At 48.7% G+C, this 14,969-nt stretch overlaps 1 protein-coding gene across 2 annotated transcripts in view; it reads left to right on the top strand.

The window, feature by feature from the left end:
• AFF4 (ALF transcription elongation factor 4) overlaps positions 1–14,969 on the top strand; it is a 1,482,962-nt gene that overhangs the window by 1,284,509 nt on the left and 183,484 nt on the right. For both annotated transcript variants that reach the window (XM_069652488.1, XM_069652489.1), the window contains exon 19: positions 628–699. In XM_069652488.1, coding sequence (XP_069508589.1) covers positions 628–699 — 72 coding nt within the window. The remainder of the gene's footprint in view (positions 1–627; positions 700–14,969) is intronic.

Raw genomic sequence — 14,969 nt, forward strand, 5'->3', positions numbered from 1 at the left:
TCTGAAATGTGTATACTGTCCAACAAAAGGATGTACACTCATATAATCTAGCAGCCAAACGTATACATTAGCCAAGTGTATGTATCTTTGATAGACACGTGTTTCTGTTTTCTTATAAAAGATGTTCTTGTAAGTAAACACAAATTCTACAGCAGTGTTTGTGCAGAGGTTTGTGGTTATCGGGAACATAAATGTTACCTAAAGGAAAAAGCTAAATTGTTAGTGTGACATTTGTTATAATGGGATGCGGGGGGAGGTGGCGGGTGGGGGGGATTCTCTCTCCCATGTACACCCATCAATCTGCACTAACGCCCGTTTATCGGATTTGCCCTTTAAACTGGAATTTCAATTTGTAGGGCGCTTTTCATCAATTTAATTTTTGTCAATACCTGTTTGAGCATCGTATCCACTTCAGCGGTCATAAGTAGTCACTAAAAATGTCAACATTGCATTTAAGTTAATATTGGCTATTTAGTGGTATGTCTTTCCTGCAAATACTGAATGCCTTATGAAAGTTCAGATATGAATGTATTTTTTTGATGTTTCGGTAAATGAGTAAGACCAATAAGTCGAAAATGTGCTTGTATCTGTGTTTTACTTGTCACCAACTTGTATTTTAATTTACAGGTACACTATGAAACTGAAGAACTACTTGGCACCAGATGCTACTATTGCTGATAAAAGGCTTGCAGTCCTTTGGTAGGTTGTGTTGGCATTTTGATAGTCTATACAAAATATACAAGTCACAGAAATTAACTTGCTTAAGTAAAATGTCTTCACAGAGCCTTAAAAGGTTTTCTTTTAAAAATCATTGTTACAATTGAATATGCTTACTGTACATGGCAGTAGGCAGTGTAACTCTTCTGTGCAGAATCTTGTTGAGGAGAATTTTCATTTCTGTGCCAATTCCCTTTTAATATTCGAGACCACCACCTCTTTTGCTCGATTTTGTATTTCTTACTGTTTAATGGAGTCTTGTTAAACTCCATAGGCATCTGCTTTTTTTGCATTGTGACACACAGCACCTTGGACTCCTCTTAATGTTTAAAAACATCTTCTTGGGTGAACTACTGTTCCTAAGAATAGTAAGAAGACTGTTGTCTTACTAACCTTTTCTTTTGTGGCTCCAGCACACACCACCCTATGTGGAGTGCTAGAGGGAGGTGGGAGTTGCGGGGGTTACATAGTGATGATCCCTCAGTTGCAGTACAACACCCAGCGGTGAATATTCTCCCAAAATCGCCCCTGTCTTCTTTTTACACCATTTCTTGTTTGTTCTTTCTGGGCTTTTAGTCTGTTGTTTGAATCGAGTTTGAATCCTTTGTGCATTTTGCCTTTGGCGGACTTCAGCCCTGAAGCCTGCCCAGGCTCCCGTGTCTGGAAAGGCAAGGGGTGAGGGAGGGTCCTGAATCTTGCATGTCCGTTGTCTCTAGATGTGCCTGAGTGAAACCATTTCTGATTGGCCGGCTGGCTGTCCGGGTGGACAGCCACCGCTCTGTTTGATTGACAGCCCTAGGGCTGTGAATTATTGAGAGTTTGCTTAAAAGGGGAGGTTTTTGTGACTAGAGGCAGTCGACCACTGCAGAACAACATCCGACGAAGAAAATGTGAGGAGACACCAGCAGCACCCTCCTGGACCGTGAAGTACCTGGTGAAGCCCTGCAGCTCTGCTGACCCAGTTTTCATTTCGACTGGGAAGACCTGCAAGGGACGACTTCCTCCCTTTGGGCTGGTGGGACCAACTAGCATTAAGATGAACTTCATTTTGGCACAATAACGACTTGCTGTGACTTTCCAAGGCTGCAGAATCTGAATGAATGGGGTCCCCTGACCATCATCGAGTGCATTGTCTTCGGAAGTACGAATCCGTCCAATACTTCGTGGGCATCCAGAGGACTCTACAGAAGCAGCAAAAATCTTCACCGAGAGTGCCCTCACCAAAGTCCAGGACCGATGGATCAAGTAACTTCCAACCGGAGCTGTTCGTTCTTCTTTGGCGCTGAGAAAAATATGCCAAAGCCACAAAAGGCTGCTGAATCAAGGAGAAACCACCACTGCTGCAGAGTCCCTTTACCTACTGCTGCCGCAGTAGGCCGCCAGACGTCCTTCCTTTCGTCATCACGACCAAGGACCAGGAGCAAGGGTCTGCTACACTGCAACAGGAATTATCCAGCTGGAACCAATTCTTCAATTCTCAGATACTGTGGGTCTTGGGGTACATCGACCCTTTGCCATTTGTGGTGCTTTCTAGCTTGGGGAGTAATATTTTAAACCGTTTTGAGTGGACTTCAACTCACCTGTACTGGCCTCCCAGCTTGTGCTTCTTCAATGTGGCTTCTGTTGAGCTTCTGTGATTTTCTACTGAACTAATGACTATTTTATTACATTATTCTAAGAGTGCATCAGAACTTTGAACTGACCCATTGATTTAGGCTGCCCTGGCTCTCTGAAGGCCCCCTTGTGAACCTATTGGGTTTGGCAGTGCTTGTTCCTTTACAGGTTTCAATTTTTGAACACTATTATTGCTGGGGTAAAAGTCTGCCTTCATCCCTCTGGGAGAATCTAACGGTTTTACTACTTACAAAGTATGTTCTGATCTGACTTAAACTTTTCCCTCCTTGAAACTCAGTATTGTAATGGTGATCACAAATAAGTGCTTATACTGACCTCAAATGACATCGCTCAGTGTGCTGAAATATGTTTAGCATAAGAAAAATGTAGTCACCTACTTTATTGATCTTGTTAACCTGAATCCTAACTTTTATATTAATGTTACTATTAGTTGCTGCTTTAAAAAAAGATTCTAATTATCCTTGTGTATATATAAATGTTTATACTATAATTTTAAGTGTTTACTTGGATACCTGTGTTGACTAATTTAATTGTACAACTGACATTACCCCTCTTAAAATAAGCCTGGCGCTGCCCAGTCACTCTACTAACTTGTGTAGTACAGGCCTATATTAAAAGGTGGGTTACCTAGTACCAAGAGATAAGTCTTGTAAAGTCCCACACCAGTTGGAATTCTTACCCAACAAATATCAAGTAGTTTTTTTGGTCTTTATCGTGTCTTCTAGCATCAGGATATTCTAATGATTGGCAATATGGGTTCAATACAGGTAAAGTTTTTGAAGATTTGTATTTATCAGAGCTAGAAGCATTAAGATAGATTTCTAGAATCTGGCCTGGTGGACAGATTTTAGGAAGCCAGTCTAGTTATTAAACAAAGAACTCTCGAGAGGTTAGCCAAAACCCAATCAAGATTCGAAGAATTCGAGAGCAGTCAAGGCTATTCTGTGAGTGGGGTCAGGGGCTCTCAATGAGTCTGCACAATAAATTAATTTAGACAGACAAGTGAGCGGAAGTTAGCACAGGGGGCAACGTGCTGGTCTTGGAAGCAAGACCACGCAGAGCAACAGAGGCCTGAATCCAGGATCCGCGCTTTGAAACCAAACTCTGGTATTACGTGTGTATATAAAAAACAAATACAATTTTTGTTTTTTAAAAGTGTACAAATACAATTATTTATTCTAGGCCTTCTGCACACACTAAAAAATAAACCAACAGGTGATATTATCGCACAGTGTGCTGATACAAATATATAGATTTCTCCCACATGGGGTCTAGCAACGATTCACATGCTCATGAATATTTCCCATCATCAGGCTGGGAGTCCTCGGTAAAGAAAAAATCAGTTTGTTTTACTTATGAACTGTCTTTCTCCTAACAGCCAATCACTGAGCTGTGAGTCATACTGCCCACAGCCAATGAATGCCCTCTACCTAAGCCCCTCCTCTGGCAGCCATCTTCAGATTTTTACCGCACGTTCAAGTGTTGGAAGTCCTTGGGTTTAGCTCTCGAGCTTCAACTGCGTTTGTTGCGTTTTTGGAAAGAGTTTACTCTATTTTTTGGTCAATCGGGCCTTGTGCTCCATCGATCAACCTTCCGATTAACAGGGACCTGTTGTTCTGATTCTTCAGCGCCCCTAGAGGGCGGATTTCATAGAGTTCTCTTCGTAGAGGCTTCCAGAAGATTCTCAGGCCTACGCCGCGTGGACCATATCGGAGGAAAAGGATTCAACTCCCCAGTTCAGGATTTGCCCCAGCTGCGGCTTGCGGAATGTCTTTTCAGACGACAAGCATTCCGAGTGACTTTACTGCCTCTTACCCGGCGCACAAGGAGGAGGATTGTGCGTTTTGCCAGGAGATAGCCCCTCGCACGATGAAGGATCAGCACAGGTGGCTGAACGAGTGGCTGCAGACCAAGGCCCCTGCTCTGGGTGGCTCCCAGCAGCATGTCTCTCCCAGTTCCAAGAAGGCTGCGCAGGCTTCTAAAACCTTTGAGGGCGCCCCTCCCGTGGTGGTCCAATAGAAAGCTAAGCACCGTGAATCCACTGCCACCGGGAGCGCTGTTGGGAAAGGCTCCTCGGCGGCCAGGGCGCGTTCGACGTCTCCAGTCAACGATCAGGATCTTCGGCCAAGAGGAAGTTGGATCATCCGGGCAAGCTCAAGGAGAGGCCCAAGTCCGTCCTACCAGAGAAGTCCAAAGGGAAGCCTGGCTCGGACCCACCCCCCAAGGAGAAGGCCAAACAGGACAAGGCTTCGGCCCTGACCGTGAAGGCCTAGGTGCACCCGGCGAAGGCTCAGCCTTCCATCGAGGGGGTGGCGGTGTCACTGGCGAAGGCCGCCAAGACGGTCCCGCAAGAGGCAACCCCTAAGGGCCAGGGTGTCCCTTCTTCCCAGGAGGGAGGTTGCGTTCCGGCCCGTACAGAAAACCCTGGAGAAGAAGATGCCTGTCATCTCCCCGAGACCTTCACCGCTGGAAGCAAAGAAGGGGGGGGGGGGTGATGGCCCTCCAGGGTACGGATATCTCATCATCATCATAAAAGTTTATTCGGAAACAAATTATCCATAAACCTTTAACAGAATTAAAATACATACATTACAAAAGTCAATTTAACACATTAAAAAAATATCTGGAGTATACATTTACAAACAATACATACAGATTTAAAATGTGCATGTGTGTAAGTCAGGTAATATCCACAAAGAGCAGCCAAACAATTCATTACGATTAAAATTTCAGAGCTCAATCAAATTCTGTGCCACGGTTTTGGATCTCCGATACCAGGCCCGTCTCAAATAATCCACCATACCCCAGGCCACTGGAATCGTAGCTGCCGACAGCAAATAACATAAGGCAGACTTAGCCTGAAACATGCTGGCCGATCTGACTAGTGCCAAAAGTGTTCTCCGTCTTAAGTCTATATAATGTGGGCAGAACAATACAAAGTGTAGGAGATCCTCCGCCGGCCACTGACTAAAGTGGCAAGCTGTAGGTTGCACACTATCTGTCCAGCTTTTAGTTTGTGCCCCTAACCATAAGCAATCAAACCATGCTCGAGTCAAAGGCCAGCGGTCTACAGGATTATCACTATGGAGTAGATATGGCTGAATAGCATCTGTTGTTGCATACACAATATGCCTTCTGTTTGCACCGATGTGTAAGGCAGCAGACTCCCTATTTGCCACCAAAATGGTTTTGAACAGTTGCTTTTGTGCACTGACCATACATGGGGTCAAAATGTTTGGTGGGCAAACTAGATTGGCGCCGTTTAACTGTCTGATGCATTTCTGAATATATTTGAGCCATGGGATTTTCTTTACTGCTGAGCTGCTTAGGAAGGCTCTTAAAATCTTATGTGAGAGAATTGCTCTCTGATTTGCCCATAATGCCAACCAATGCGAGACCGGGGCCAATAACCACTCATCAGCAATATGGGGGCATCCTAGTTCCAAATGTTTCCCATAGTTTGAGGCAGACTGCGGCAATCCAAGAAGTTTTTTAAGGAAGGCATTCTCCACGTTTTAAATTTTTTGGATCCTTTCCATGCCCCACATTGCAGCCACGTAGTTAGTTAGCAGTTTTTGTTTGAGCCCTGTATACTTCTAAGATAAGTTTAATTGGGTGCCCCACACAGTTATGTTGAAAACGTGACAGACCCCCAAGTCCCTGCCTCATCCTCAGACACTGCTTATCAACATGGCCCAACCCTTGCCAATTCTCCGTAAAGCAAATTCCCAGGTAGTCCAAACTAGTGACCCTCGGAATGGGTTTACCTCCACTCCATATCTTGCGCATTTTAAGGTGTCTAACTCCTGAGCTCTTACATGCCATGACTGCAGATTTTTTTGAATTAACAGAAAGCCCATGTGAAACCATAAAGTGGGTGTAAACATCCACCAGACTTTGTAGGACTCTAGGGGTGCGAGCGATTAGAACCATGTCATCGGCATAGCCTAGGACTGGGAGGGGGACACCACCCACCATAATATAGTCACGGTAGGATTTGACCAAGGCTTGGTAGACACCATTTACATAGAGAGCAAACATTACGGGGGCCACAACACAGCACTGACGAACACCCAAGGAGAAACTGACCGGTCTGCAAACCATGAGATGGACCCGGGCACCGTGACCATGGGCACAGATGACGGTGGATTAGGGGACCTCCCGTCTCCGCCGCCCAGATCTTTGCCACCGGACGAGATTGGCTCGTTTCAATCGATGATCTCCAGAGCGTCAGAACTTTTTCAACTCACTCCGGAGGAAAAGGAGGGGGGCTTCTTATATCAGCGCAGAGGAAGACCATTGTCTCGGTTCCCCTCGTGGATGTCATTTGGGACGAATGTTTGTCTCTCATGAAGAACCCTGCCACGGCGAAGAGGGATCGCTTTGAGAAGAAGTACAGGGTGCCTGACTCTGCGCCCAAGTGTTACGGGCCCAGCCATCTCCGGACTCTGTGGTGTCCGCGGCAGCCAGGAAGAAGTCCTCAGGTGGTTCTGCCTCGGCAGCCTCCACCCCACCGGACAGCGAGGGCAAGAAGTTCATCTATTCTGCTGCGACTACCATCAAGGCAGCCCTCGCCATCTTGGCTCGTTACGACCACGAGTTGTGGTTCAAGATCGCTCCCATCCTGGACTTCCTTCCCGACGACAAGAGGTTGGAAGCGCTGGAAATTCTACAGGAAGGCAAGGTGGCGTCGGAACATGCCATCACGGTGGCCACGGACATTGCAGATGCGGGGTCTCGCCAAATGGGCAACAGCGTTTGCCTTCATCAACTACTTTCGGCAGGACATTCATTTGAAGGTGCTGGACATGCCCTTCGACTGAGACAATTTGTTCGAGAAGGCTGTGGACGAGTCTCTCCAAGCCATAAAAACAGACACGGAGACGGCGCATGCTTTGGGCACCCTCCAACAACGGAAGCCATCCTTTCGGACCTTAGGCAGCAAGTCCCCAGGATCCTGCATGGGGTTTGGCGGGGGTTCCTCTTCTTACCGCCAAACCTTGCGCTCTTCGTTCCAAGAGACCAACAGGGGTTGCTCCAAGGCCTTCGAGGAGGGTGTGGTCGTCACAAGGGTCCCCAAGGCGGCCCCATGACGTCAAAGCAGGATTGAACCGGCCGTGGCATCCGGCCCCCACCCGGGCACCCTGGTGGGAGGCCGAGTGACAAACTTCGTCAGCGTGTGGAAGACCATCTCCACCGACCGTTGGGTGCAGGACGTTTTCGCCCACGGACACAACCTGTAATTTCAACTGAAGTGTCCTCAAATACCACCAGTGGGCCGGCAAGGGAACCATGTCCCTCAGCTGCTGCTGGAGGTTCAGGCCATGTTAAGGAAAGGCGCGATAGAACTTGTCCCAAAGAGGCTCTGGGGCTCCGGAGTGTACTCAAGGTGCTTCCTCGTCAAAAAGAAGACCGGGGGCTGGAGGCCCATCCTTGACCTTCGTCGACTAAATAAATACATCAAGTCCCAAATGTTACGGATGGTCACTCTGCAGCATGTGCTCGGACAGCTGGAAGGGGGGGGGGGGACTTCCTGTCGTCGCTGGACTTGGAGGATGCATACTTCCCCATTCACAAGGGGCACCGAAAGTTCCTGCGCTTCATGGTTCAGGGGAAGCACTAACAATTCAAGACCCTTCCCTTCGGTTTGCGGTCTTCACCAAGTGCCTGGCGCCAGTGGCTGTGCAACTGCAACTACGGGTGATTCACGTCTACCTTTATATGGACGACTGGCTCATCCGGGCCAGCTCAAAGGAGATTGCCGTCAACCACACATCGAGGACTGTTCGCCTACTTATGGATCTGGGGTTCTCAGTGAACTTTGCAAAGTCCTGCTTGAGTACATCGAAGGCCGTGAGGTTTCTGGTATCCCGACTCAACAGTCATGCCTGGCGTCTCCGTCGGAGAAGAGGATCATGGCCATCTTGGGCAAGGTACAACAGCTGTTGGCCCTGAAGATCGCCACGGTAAGGTCCATCAAGTCGCTGCTCAGCATGCTGTCATGCACCTACCACATTCGGCTGTGCAGGCTACGGATGTGTCCCCTACACAAGTCCCTCGACTCCCATTGGATCCCACTGTCAGGAATTTTCGAAGACAAGATCACACAGCGAGTTTCCATCGAGCAATTCAGTGGTGAGGAATTTGCGCACATCTGTCCGGAGGCGCGGATATGCAGACCCCACTGCACCAGGCGATGGTCACGATGGACGCCTCCCTGGAAAGATGGGGAGCTCACACCTGAAGTCTTCACGCAAGAGGACTGTGGCTACCGCAGTAGAAAACGTTACACATTAACGTGTTGGAGCTGTGGGCAATGTTTCGGGCCCTCAAGGGCAAGGTGGTACGGGTCTTCACGGACAATACCACCACAATGTTTTACATCAAGAAGCAGGGGGCTACCAGTTCCCTGGCGCTCTCCAAAGAAGCGCAGGACCTGTGGCACTGGGCCGTCGCCCAGGGGATGTTCCTCATCCCGTTTCATCTGGCAGGAGTGAAGAACACTGGGACTCTCTCAGCAGGGAGCTGCGCTCTTTTCACGAATGGGAGCTTCAGCACGACCAAGTAGATCGCCTGTTTTGCAGATGGGCAATCCCCAGGTCGATCTATTTGTAACAGCGATGAACACCAAGTGCCGGAGGTTCGCCAGCAGTTTTCCCCAGTCGGGGAGCATGGGGGACGCATTCTCATTCTCTTAAGGCAGCCTGTTTCTGTATACGCTCCCTCAGTTGCCGTTGCTTCTTCGACTAGTCTATCAACTCAAACGGTCCCGGTGCAGGATGATCCTTGTCGCACTGGCGTGGCAGAGGCAGATATTTTACCCGGACCTTCTCGACATGTCAGCATGCCCTCCAGTCAAGCTTCCGGTGGTCACAGATCTTCTCGCCAGGGAAGGAGGCGCAATTCTGCACCACAAGCCAGGATCGCTGAACCTGAATGCCTGGCTCTCCTGCAGCATTAGAATTTGGTGGTTACAACCTTACAGCGGACTGCAAGGAGGTGCTTGCGAAGGCCAGAGCATCGGCGACTCTTAAATGCGAAGGACATACATGGAAGAGGTGTGCCTTTTGGTGTCACGCACAGAAGATCGTCCCTCTCAGAGTCACGCTCCCCAGGTGCTGCCGAATCTACTGTAATTGGCCAAAGCAAGATTTGCCCATGCCTCCATCAAAGTTCATCTGGCGGCTATCTCCTGCTACACCAGATCTCCGGGACGGTCGTCGTTATGGTCACACCGTTTGGTTAAGGAGTCCATCCAAGGACTGTTCCGTTTGTTGCCGCCGGTGAAGGCTTCAGCCCCGGCGTGGGAACTCAATGTGGTGCTGACTAAGCTCATGGGCCCTCCATTCAAACCTATGCAGACAGTTCCACTGAAGTTCTTGTCGTGGAAGACCGCGTTCCTCGTAGCCATCACCTCTGCACGACGGGTGGATAAGATTCAGGCCCTGTCCTGTAAGCCACCTTACTGGACTTTTCACGACACAAGGGTGGTGCTGCGGACGCACCCCTCTTGCATGCCCAAGGTGCCGTCGGACTGTCATCTAAATGAGCCCTTGGTTGTTATCTCTGTTTTTTCCGATACCTTTGTTGCCGGCTGAAAGGACTTTGCACTCGCTGGATGTGGCTAGAGCGCTGAAGTTCTATGTGGACCGCACAAAGAGTTTCCGGAAGACGTCTCAACTTTTTGTGAACTTTGGTCCTGTGAACCATGGGAAGGCTCTCTTCAAGGCTTCCATTTCCAGGTGGTTCTCCGGCTGCATCGCCCATTGTCACCGGTTGCCAAACCGACCGTTGCCTTGCCGTCCGAGAGCCCATTCGACCAGAGCGATTGCTGCTACAACAGCGTTGCTGTCTGGTGTGCCCCTGCTGGACGTCTGCAAGGCTGCTACGTGGAGGTCGACACACAACTTCACGAAGTTCTACTGCATCGACAGGGATTCCAGAGGCTGTAAAGCAGTACTGCGCAACCTGTTCACTTGAAGGTGAGCCTGTTGAGGAGGTAAGAGATGCTTATGTTTAGCCTTTGCCACCTCCGTGGTTGTGCATGTGTTTACTGCTATGTATTTTTGTATTCATGAGCATGTGAATCCATGCCAGACCCCCGTGCTGGAGAAGGAACAAGTTACTTACCTGTAACTGTTGTTCTCCAGCATGAGTCTGGCATGGATTCACATGCGAACCCTCCCGCCTAACCCTCTGCAGCTCTTCTCTTGGTCCTACTGCTACTTTACATGCTACCAAATCTGTAGTTTGGATGCCAGAGGAGGGGTTAAGGTAGAGGGCAGTCATTGACTGGGGAGAGTATGACCCAGAGCTCACTGATTGGTTGTTAGGAGAAAGACAGTTCAGAAGTGAAACTGATTTTTTCTTTACCGAGGATTCCCAGCCTGACGGGGAATATTCATGAGCATGTGAATCCATGCCAGACCCATGCTGGAGACCAACAGTTACAGGTAAGTAACTTGTTCTTTCTGAGGCTTGTGGAATCTGCTTAGATCACATCCTATGCATAGGCCGCCATCTAGTGGAAGCTGCGCAGTATTACAGTTGTTTTTGAAACTCAAAGGGACGTCAACAGGGTGTGCCAGTAATACTATCCCTAGTATGACTGTGCCATTGGTCCTTCACGCGTCGAGGTCACTCATTGTTTTTTTCCGCCATCGTGAGCGGACGCATATCGCAGAGTTTCATTTCGGCGTCATTTGCTTATGACAAATTAAAAATAGTTTACTCTTTCTGTCCTTTTCCTTCTGACTTTGACAAATTCATCACAGTGGAAAGCACAGCGCCATCAGACGAACTCCAGATTCGACTGACTCTTTAGGCCTTCGAAGGCCGCACCGGGCCTAGGCCCTTACAGTAGCGAGAATGCATTTTCCCACCCATTCCATTTCTCGTTTGGCTGCCTTTCACAAACCTGGATAGAACACCGTTTAAATTCTGTCCCACATGTAATAAAAAATTCCTGTGGATAGATAAACAAAGTGTGTGCAACTTGTGTCTGCCGCAACCACGAGGGGCATTGTCGAGCCTGCAAGCTCTTCAAAACAAAGACTCTTAAAGACAGAAAAACCAAGCGATGGGCCCATCACGCAATGCAGGCCGAGGCCGCCATTGACGCGGAGGGAGCTTCCAGTGATGGCAGCGTTGCCATCTTTTGGACGGCGAGGGTGATGGGGAACAGTCAGGTTCCCAAGTGTAGGCCCCCGACCCTAAGAGACAGTCCAGCAGCTCTGTTATGGGGACGACAACCCGAGGCAGAAGCACCTCCACTACCCCGCCACTAAACACACATCCCGGGGCGATGAGTCGATGCCGTCGGCCAAATGCCCAAGTACGGCGTCAAGGGGTCCCGATCGCCCGATGACAGGCCCTGGAAATCGAAAGACGCTTCCCCTAAAACATCGGCCGAACGTCAACAGACAAGGCAGAGGTCCATCCCACTACTGAAAGTATACAGTGAAATAGGCGGTTGAGTCTAAAAACACTGGTTTATCCCTTCTGGTCAAAAAACACATCCCTGAGAGCCTGCTAAAAACTCCAGAAAACATGCATCCAAGAGCCCTAATCATAAGGATAAATCTCATAAGGACAAGTCTATCCCCTCTAGGGAAACCGTCTCTGTCCCACAGGAGGAGGGTTCTTTAACTGATGCCTTACACAACAAGGGCCAATCCACACCCCAGAGCCATCCTACACCCTTAGGACAAGTCTCTATCCCTCAGTACCCAGGTGTAATTCCCAGTTCAGCCCAATGGACTGCAGAAGACCTAAATGGGGTCATGACAAGAATGACCTTTATGGCCAATTTCTTTGGAAAAAAAAAACCTCGGGCTTATCAAAACGCTCAGGTTACACCTCCTACTACTGAGGCTTCCAGCTCCCAGCCTCCAGCTAAAAGAGCGTGTCCTGAGTCAGTACCATTCCAACCATTACTAGGTGATCTCTATGGCGTCGATACAGACACTGAAGGTGATAATGAAGACTATCGGCAATCTGGTAATTATTATTATGATGATGATGAGGAGGAGGCAGAGGTGTATACCCTGCCCTTGCCAATTCATCAGGATTCGCCAGTGGCCGATTCACCAGTGGATAATCAGCCTCACCATAATGACCTGTTAATCAAGGCAGCTGAACACTTTGGCATCCAGACAAAGGAAACCCAGCTAGACAAGGACTTTGTGGAGGACATCGTGGTAGACAAAAGGGCTGCCACTCAATTCGTCCCAATATTAGTCTGTCCAAAGAAGGATTCAACCTTCCTTGGAGACACCTAACCAGACACTGGCAGTAAACCCGCGTGTAGAGAAACCTTTCCGCACAGCGCCCTCTGACCCGCTCTATCAGGGGCCAGCTTAAGCCGGATTCGCTCATGGTTACAGCTACCCGTAAAAGGGCAGGAACGCCACTAGGCTCTTCATAGGCTCTTCGAGACAGAGAGCAAGAAGCTCTAGAGCATGGGAATGAAGGTAGCGACCTCGGAAGCTTTTCAAACCAGAATCGGCAACAATTCTACACAGTTGGCAAGTCATAATTGCCATAAATGGGATGAAAGAACTACCCTAATAGCTTCTGCTCCCAACCCTTAAAGTCTCCACTAGCCCAGGTAGCAGCTGACGGCAAAGCTACTCCCAGCTGCATTCTCAAAAATAACCTCGACACCGCTGACAATGCGGGATGAATTATCGCTGAAGGAACCATAATCAAGCACCACGTTTGGCTAGCTTTAAGCTTGAGACCCAGGCTATGTTACTTAATATTCCAGAGTAACCGACAGTCTTTTTCGGCAAAGCAGTATAGGACACCCTAAAGTCTGCAAGGAGGAATACGACACCCTCAAGTCTCTGGGCCAACTGGCCAACCACCTGGCCAGAGAGACGGGAACAATTTTCACAGTTTTCGTGGCCAAAATTCCCAGAGAGGCTCTGGTTACGGACAAGATCAAAATTCTGCCTGGAATAACAACAAAGGTCAAGCGTCACAGGGTTACTAAAGAGGCCAGCGCCCATCCCGTGGCCGGGGGAGATCCATCTTATCTAGAGGTGGAGGAACACCTCCCAAACAATGACAGCCTGCTACAGGTCCCCTCCCATGCCACCCCAGTAGGGGGATGTATTTCACATTTCACCCACAGATGGGAGGGGAATAGTGGGTGCAATCGACATTAGTGGAAGGTTATTGTGTGGAGCTCATCCAAAAACCATCCCCTGCGCCAGAGAAAGTCAACAAAAGAAGAACAGCTCATCCTTCTCGAAGAAGTCAACATGCTGCTTCTCAAGGACATCATAGAGATTATGCCGTCCAACGAGGTAAACAAGGGTATTTATTCAACCTACTTCCTTGTGCCAAACAAAAACCATCCATGCATCCAGTGTTTGAATTACGCCCTGAAAAACACTTCTGTAAAGCCACAAAAAATTCTGCATGACAACGCTACAAGAAGTAATCCCCCTGCTAAAGCGGGGAGATTACATGGCAACACTGGATAATGAAAGATGCAGATTTTCATATTTCAATGTTCCCAGCGTGCAGAAAACTCTTGCGCTTGAATATAGCAAACAAGCACTACCAATTCAAGGTACTACCCTTCGGAATAGCATCTGGTACAAGGGTATTCACAATGGTACTGGCGGTGGTGGCAGCGCAGGGAGGCAATCCCAGTGTACCCCTACCTGGATGACTGGCTGATCACAGGGGAAACACCCCATCTTTGCAAACAAAACATGCAAAGAACCATAAACCTTCTCTTCCAATTGGACTTCTCAATAAACGAGATAACGTAGAGTCTTGTACCAAACACAACAAAACAGTTCCTAGGAGCTGTCTTAGACACAAAAGCAGGTTTGGCCTTTCCATTCATGGAAAGAGTGCAAAACATGCTTCGGCAAATACCTCTGTATCAAGCCGGTCGCCAGATAAGCGTACGCAAAGCAATGCATTTATTAGGCATGATGGCATTGCGCATATACCTGGTCCCACACGTACGCCTGCGAATGCGCCCCATGCAGGAGTGGTGGGTGAAACAGTGGTCTCAGGCAAGCGGTCAAGCACTGGTGGGCAAAGGAAAACCTGTTCAAGGGAAAACCATTCCACGAACCCGAAGCGCAAGCGGTCGTTTCAACAGCCACGTCACTCTCCGGTTGGGCGGCTCATCACCTTCACCACACAGCACATGGTCTGTGGACTAACACTACGGCACAGAACCCCATCCGCCTGCTGGAAATACTAGCAGTATTCAAAGCGCTTCAAGCATTCGAAGTGCAGCTGACGAGCCAGTCGGCTAAACAAACAGGGGGACCCACACTCTCCAAGTCTGTGCAAGCTGGCACAGAAAATAAGGAGATGGGCGCTCAGACGGGGATGTGTCTATCCTTCTAACACATTCCAGGGAAAAGACTCTCTGAGCAGAGATACCCTACCAGAGGAACACGAGTGGCAACTAAACTCAAGTGTCATAGACCACATCTTCTTTCAGCAGAGTTACCCCACGCTAGACTTGTTCACTATAAAAGAAAACGAGCAATGCCCAGACTTTGTTTCCTGGTTCCCCCAACCATGCTCATCCTAGTTGCTCCTATGTGGGCAAGACAGCCATGGTATCCACATCTGCGCAA

The sequence above is a fragment of the Ambystoma mexicanum genome, chromosome 3p, assembly GCF_040938575.1.
Source record: "Ambystoma mexicanum isolate Mex_15411 chromosome 3p, UKY_AmexF1_1, whole genome shotgun sequence".
Lineage (NCBI taxonomy): Eukaryota > Metazoa > Chordata > Amphibia > Caudata > Ambystomatidae > Ambystoma > Ambystoma mexicanum.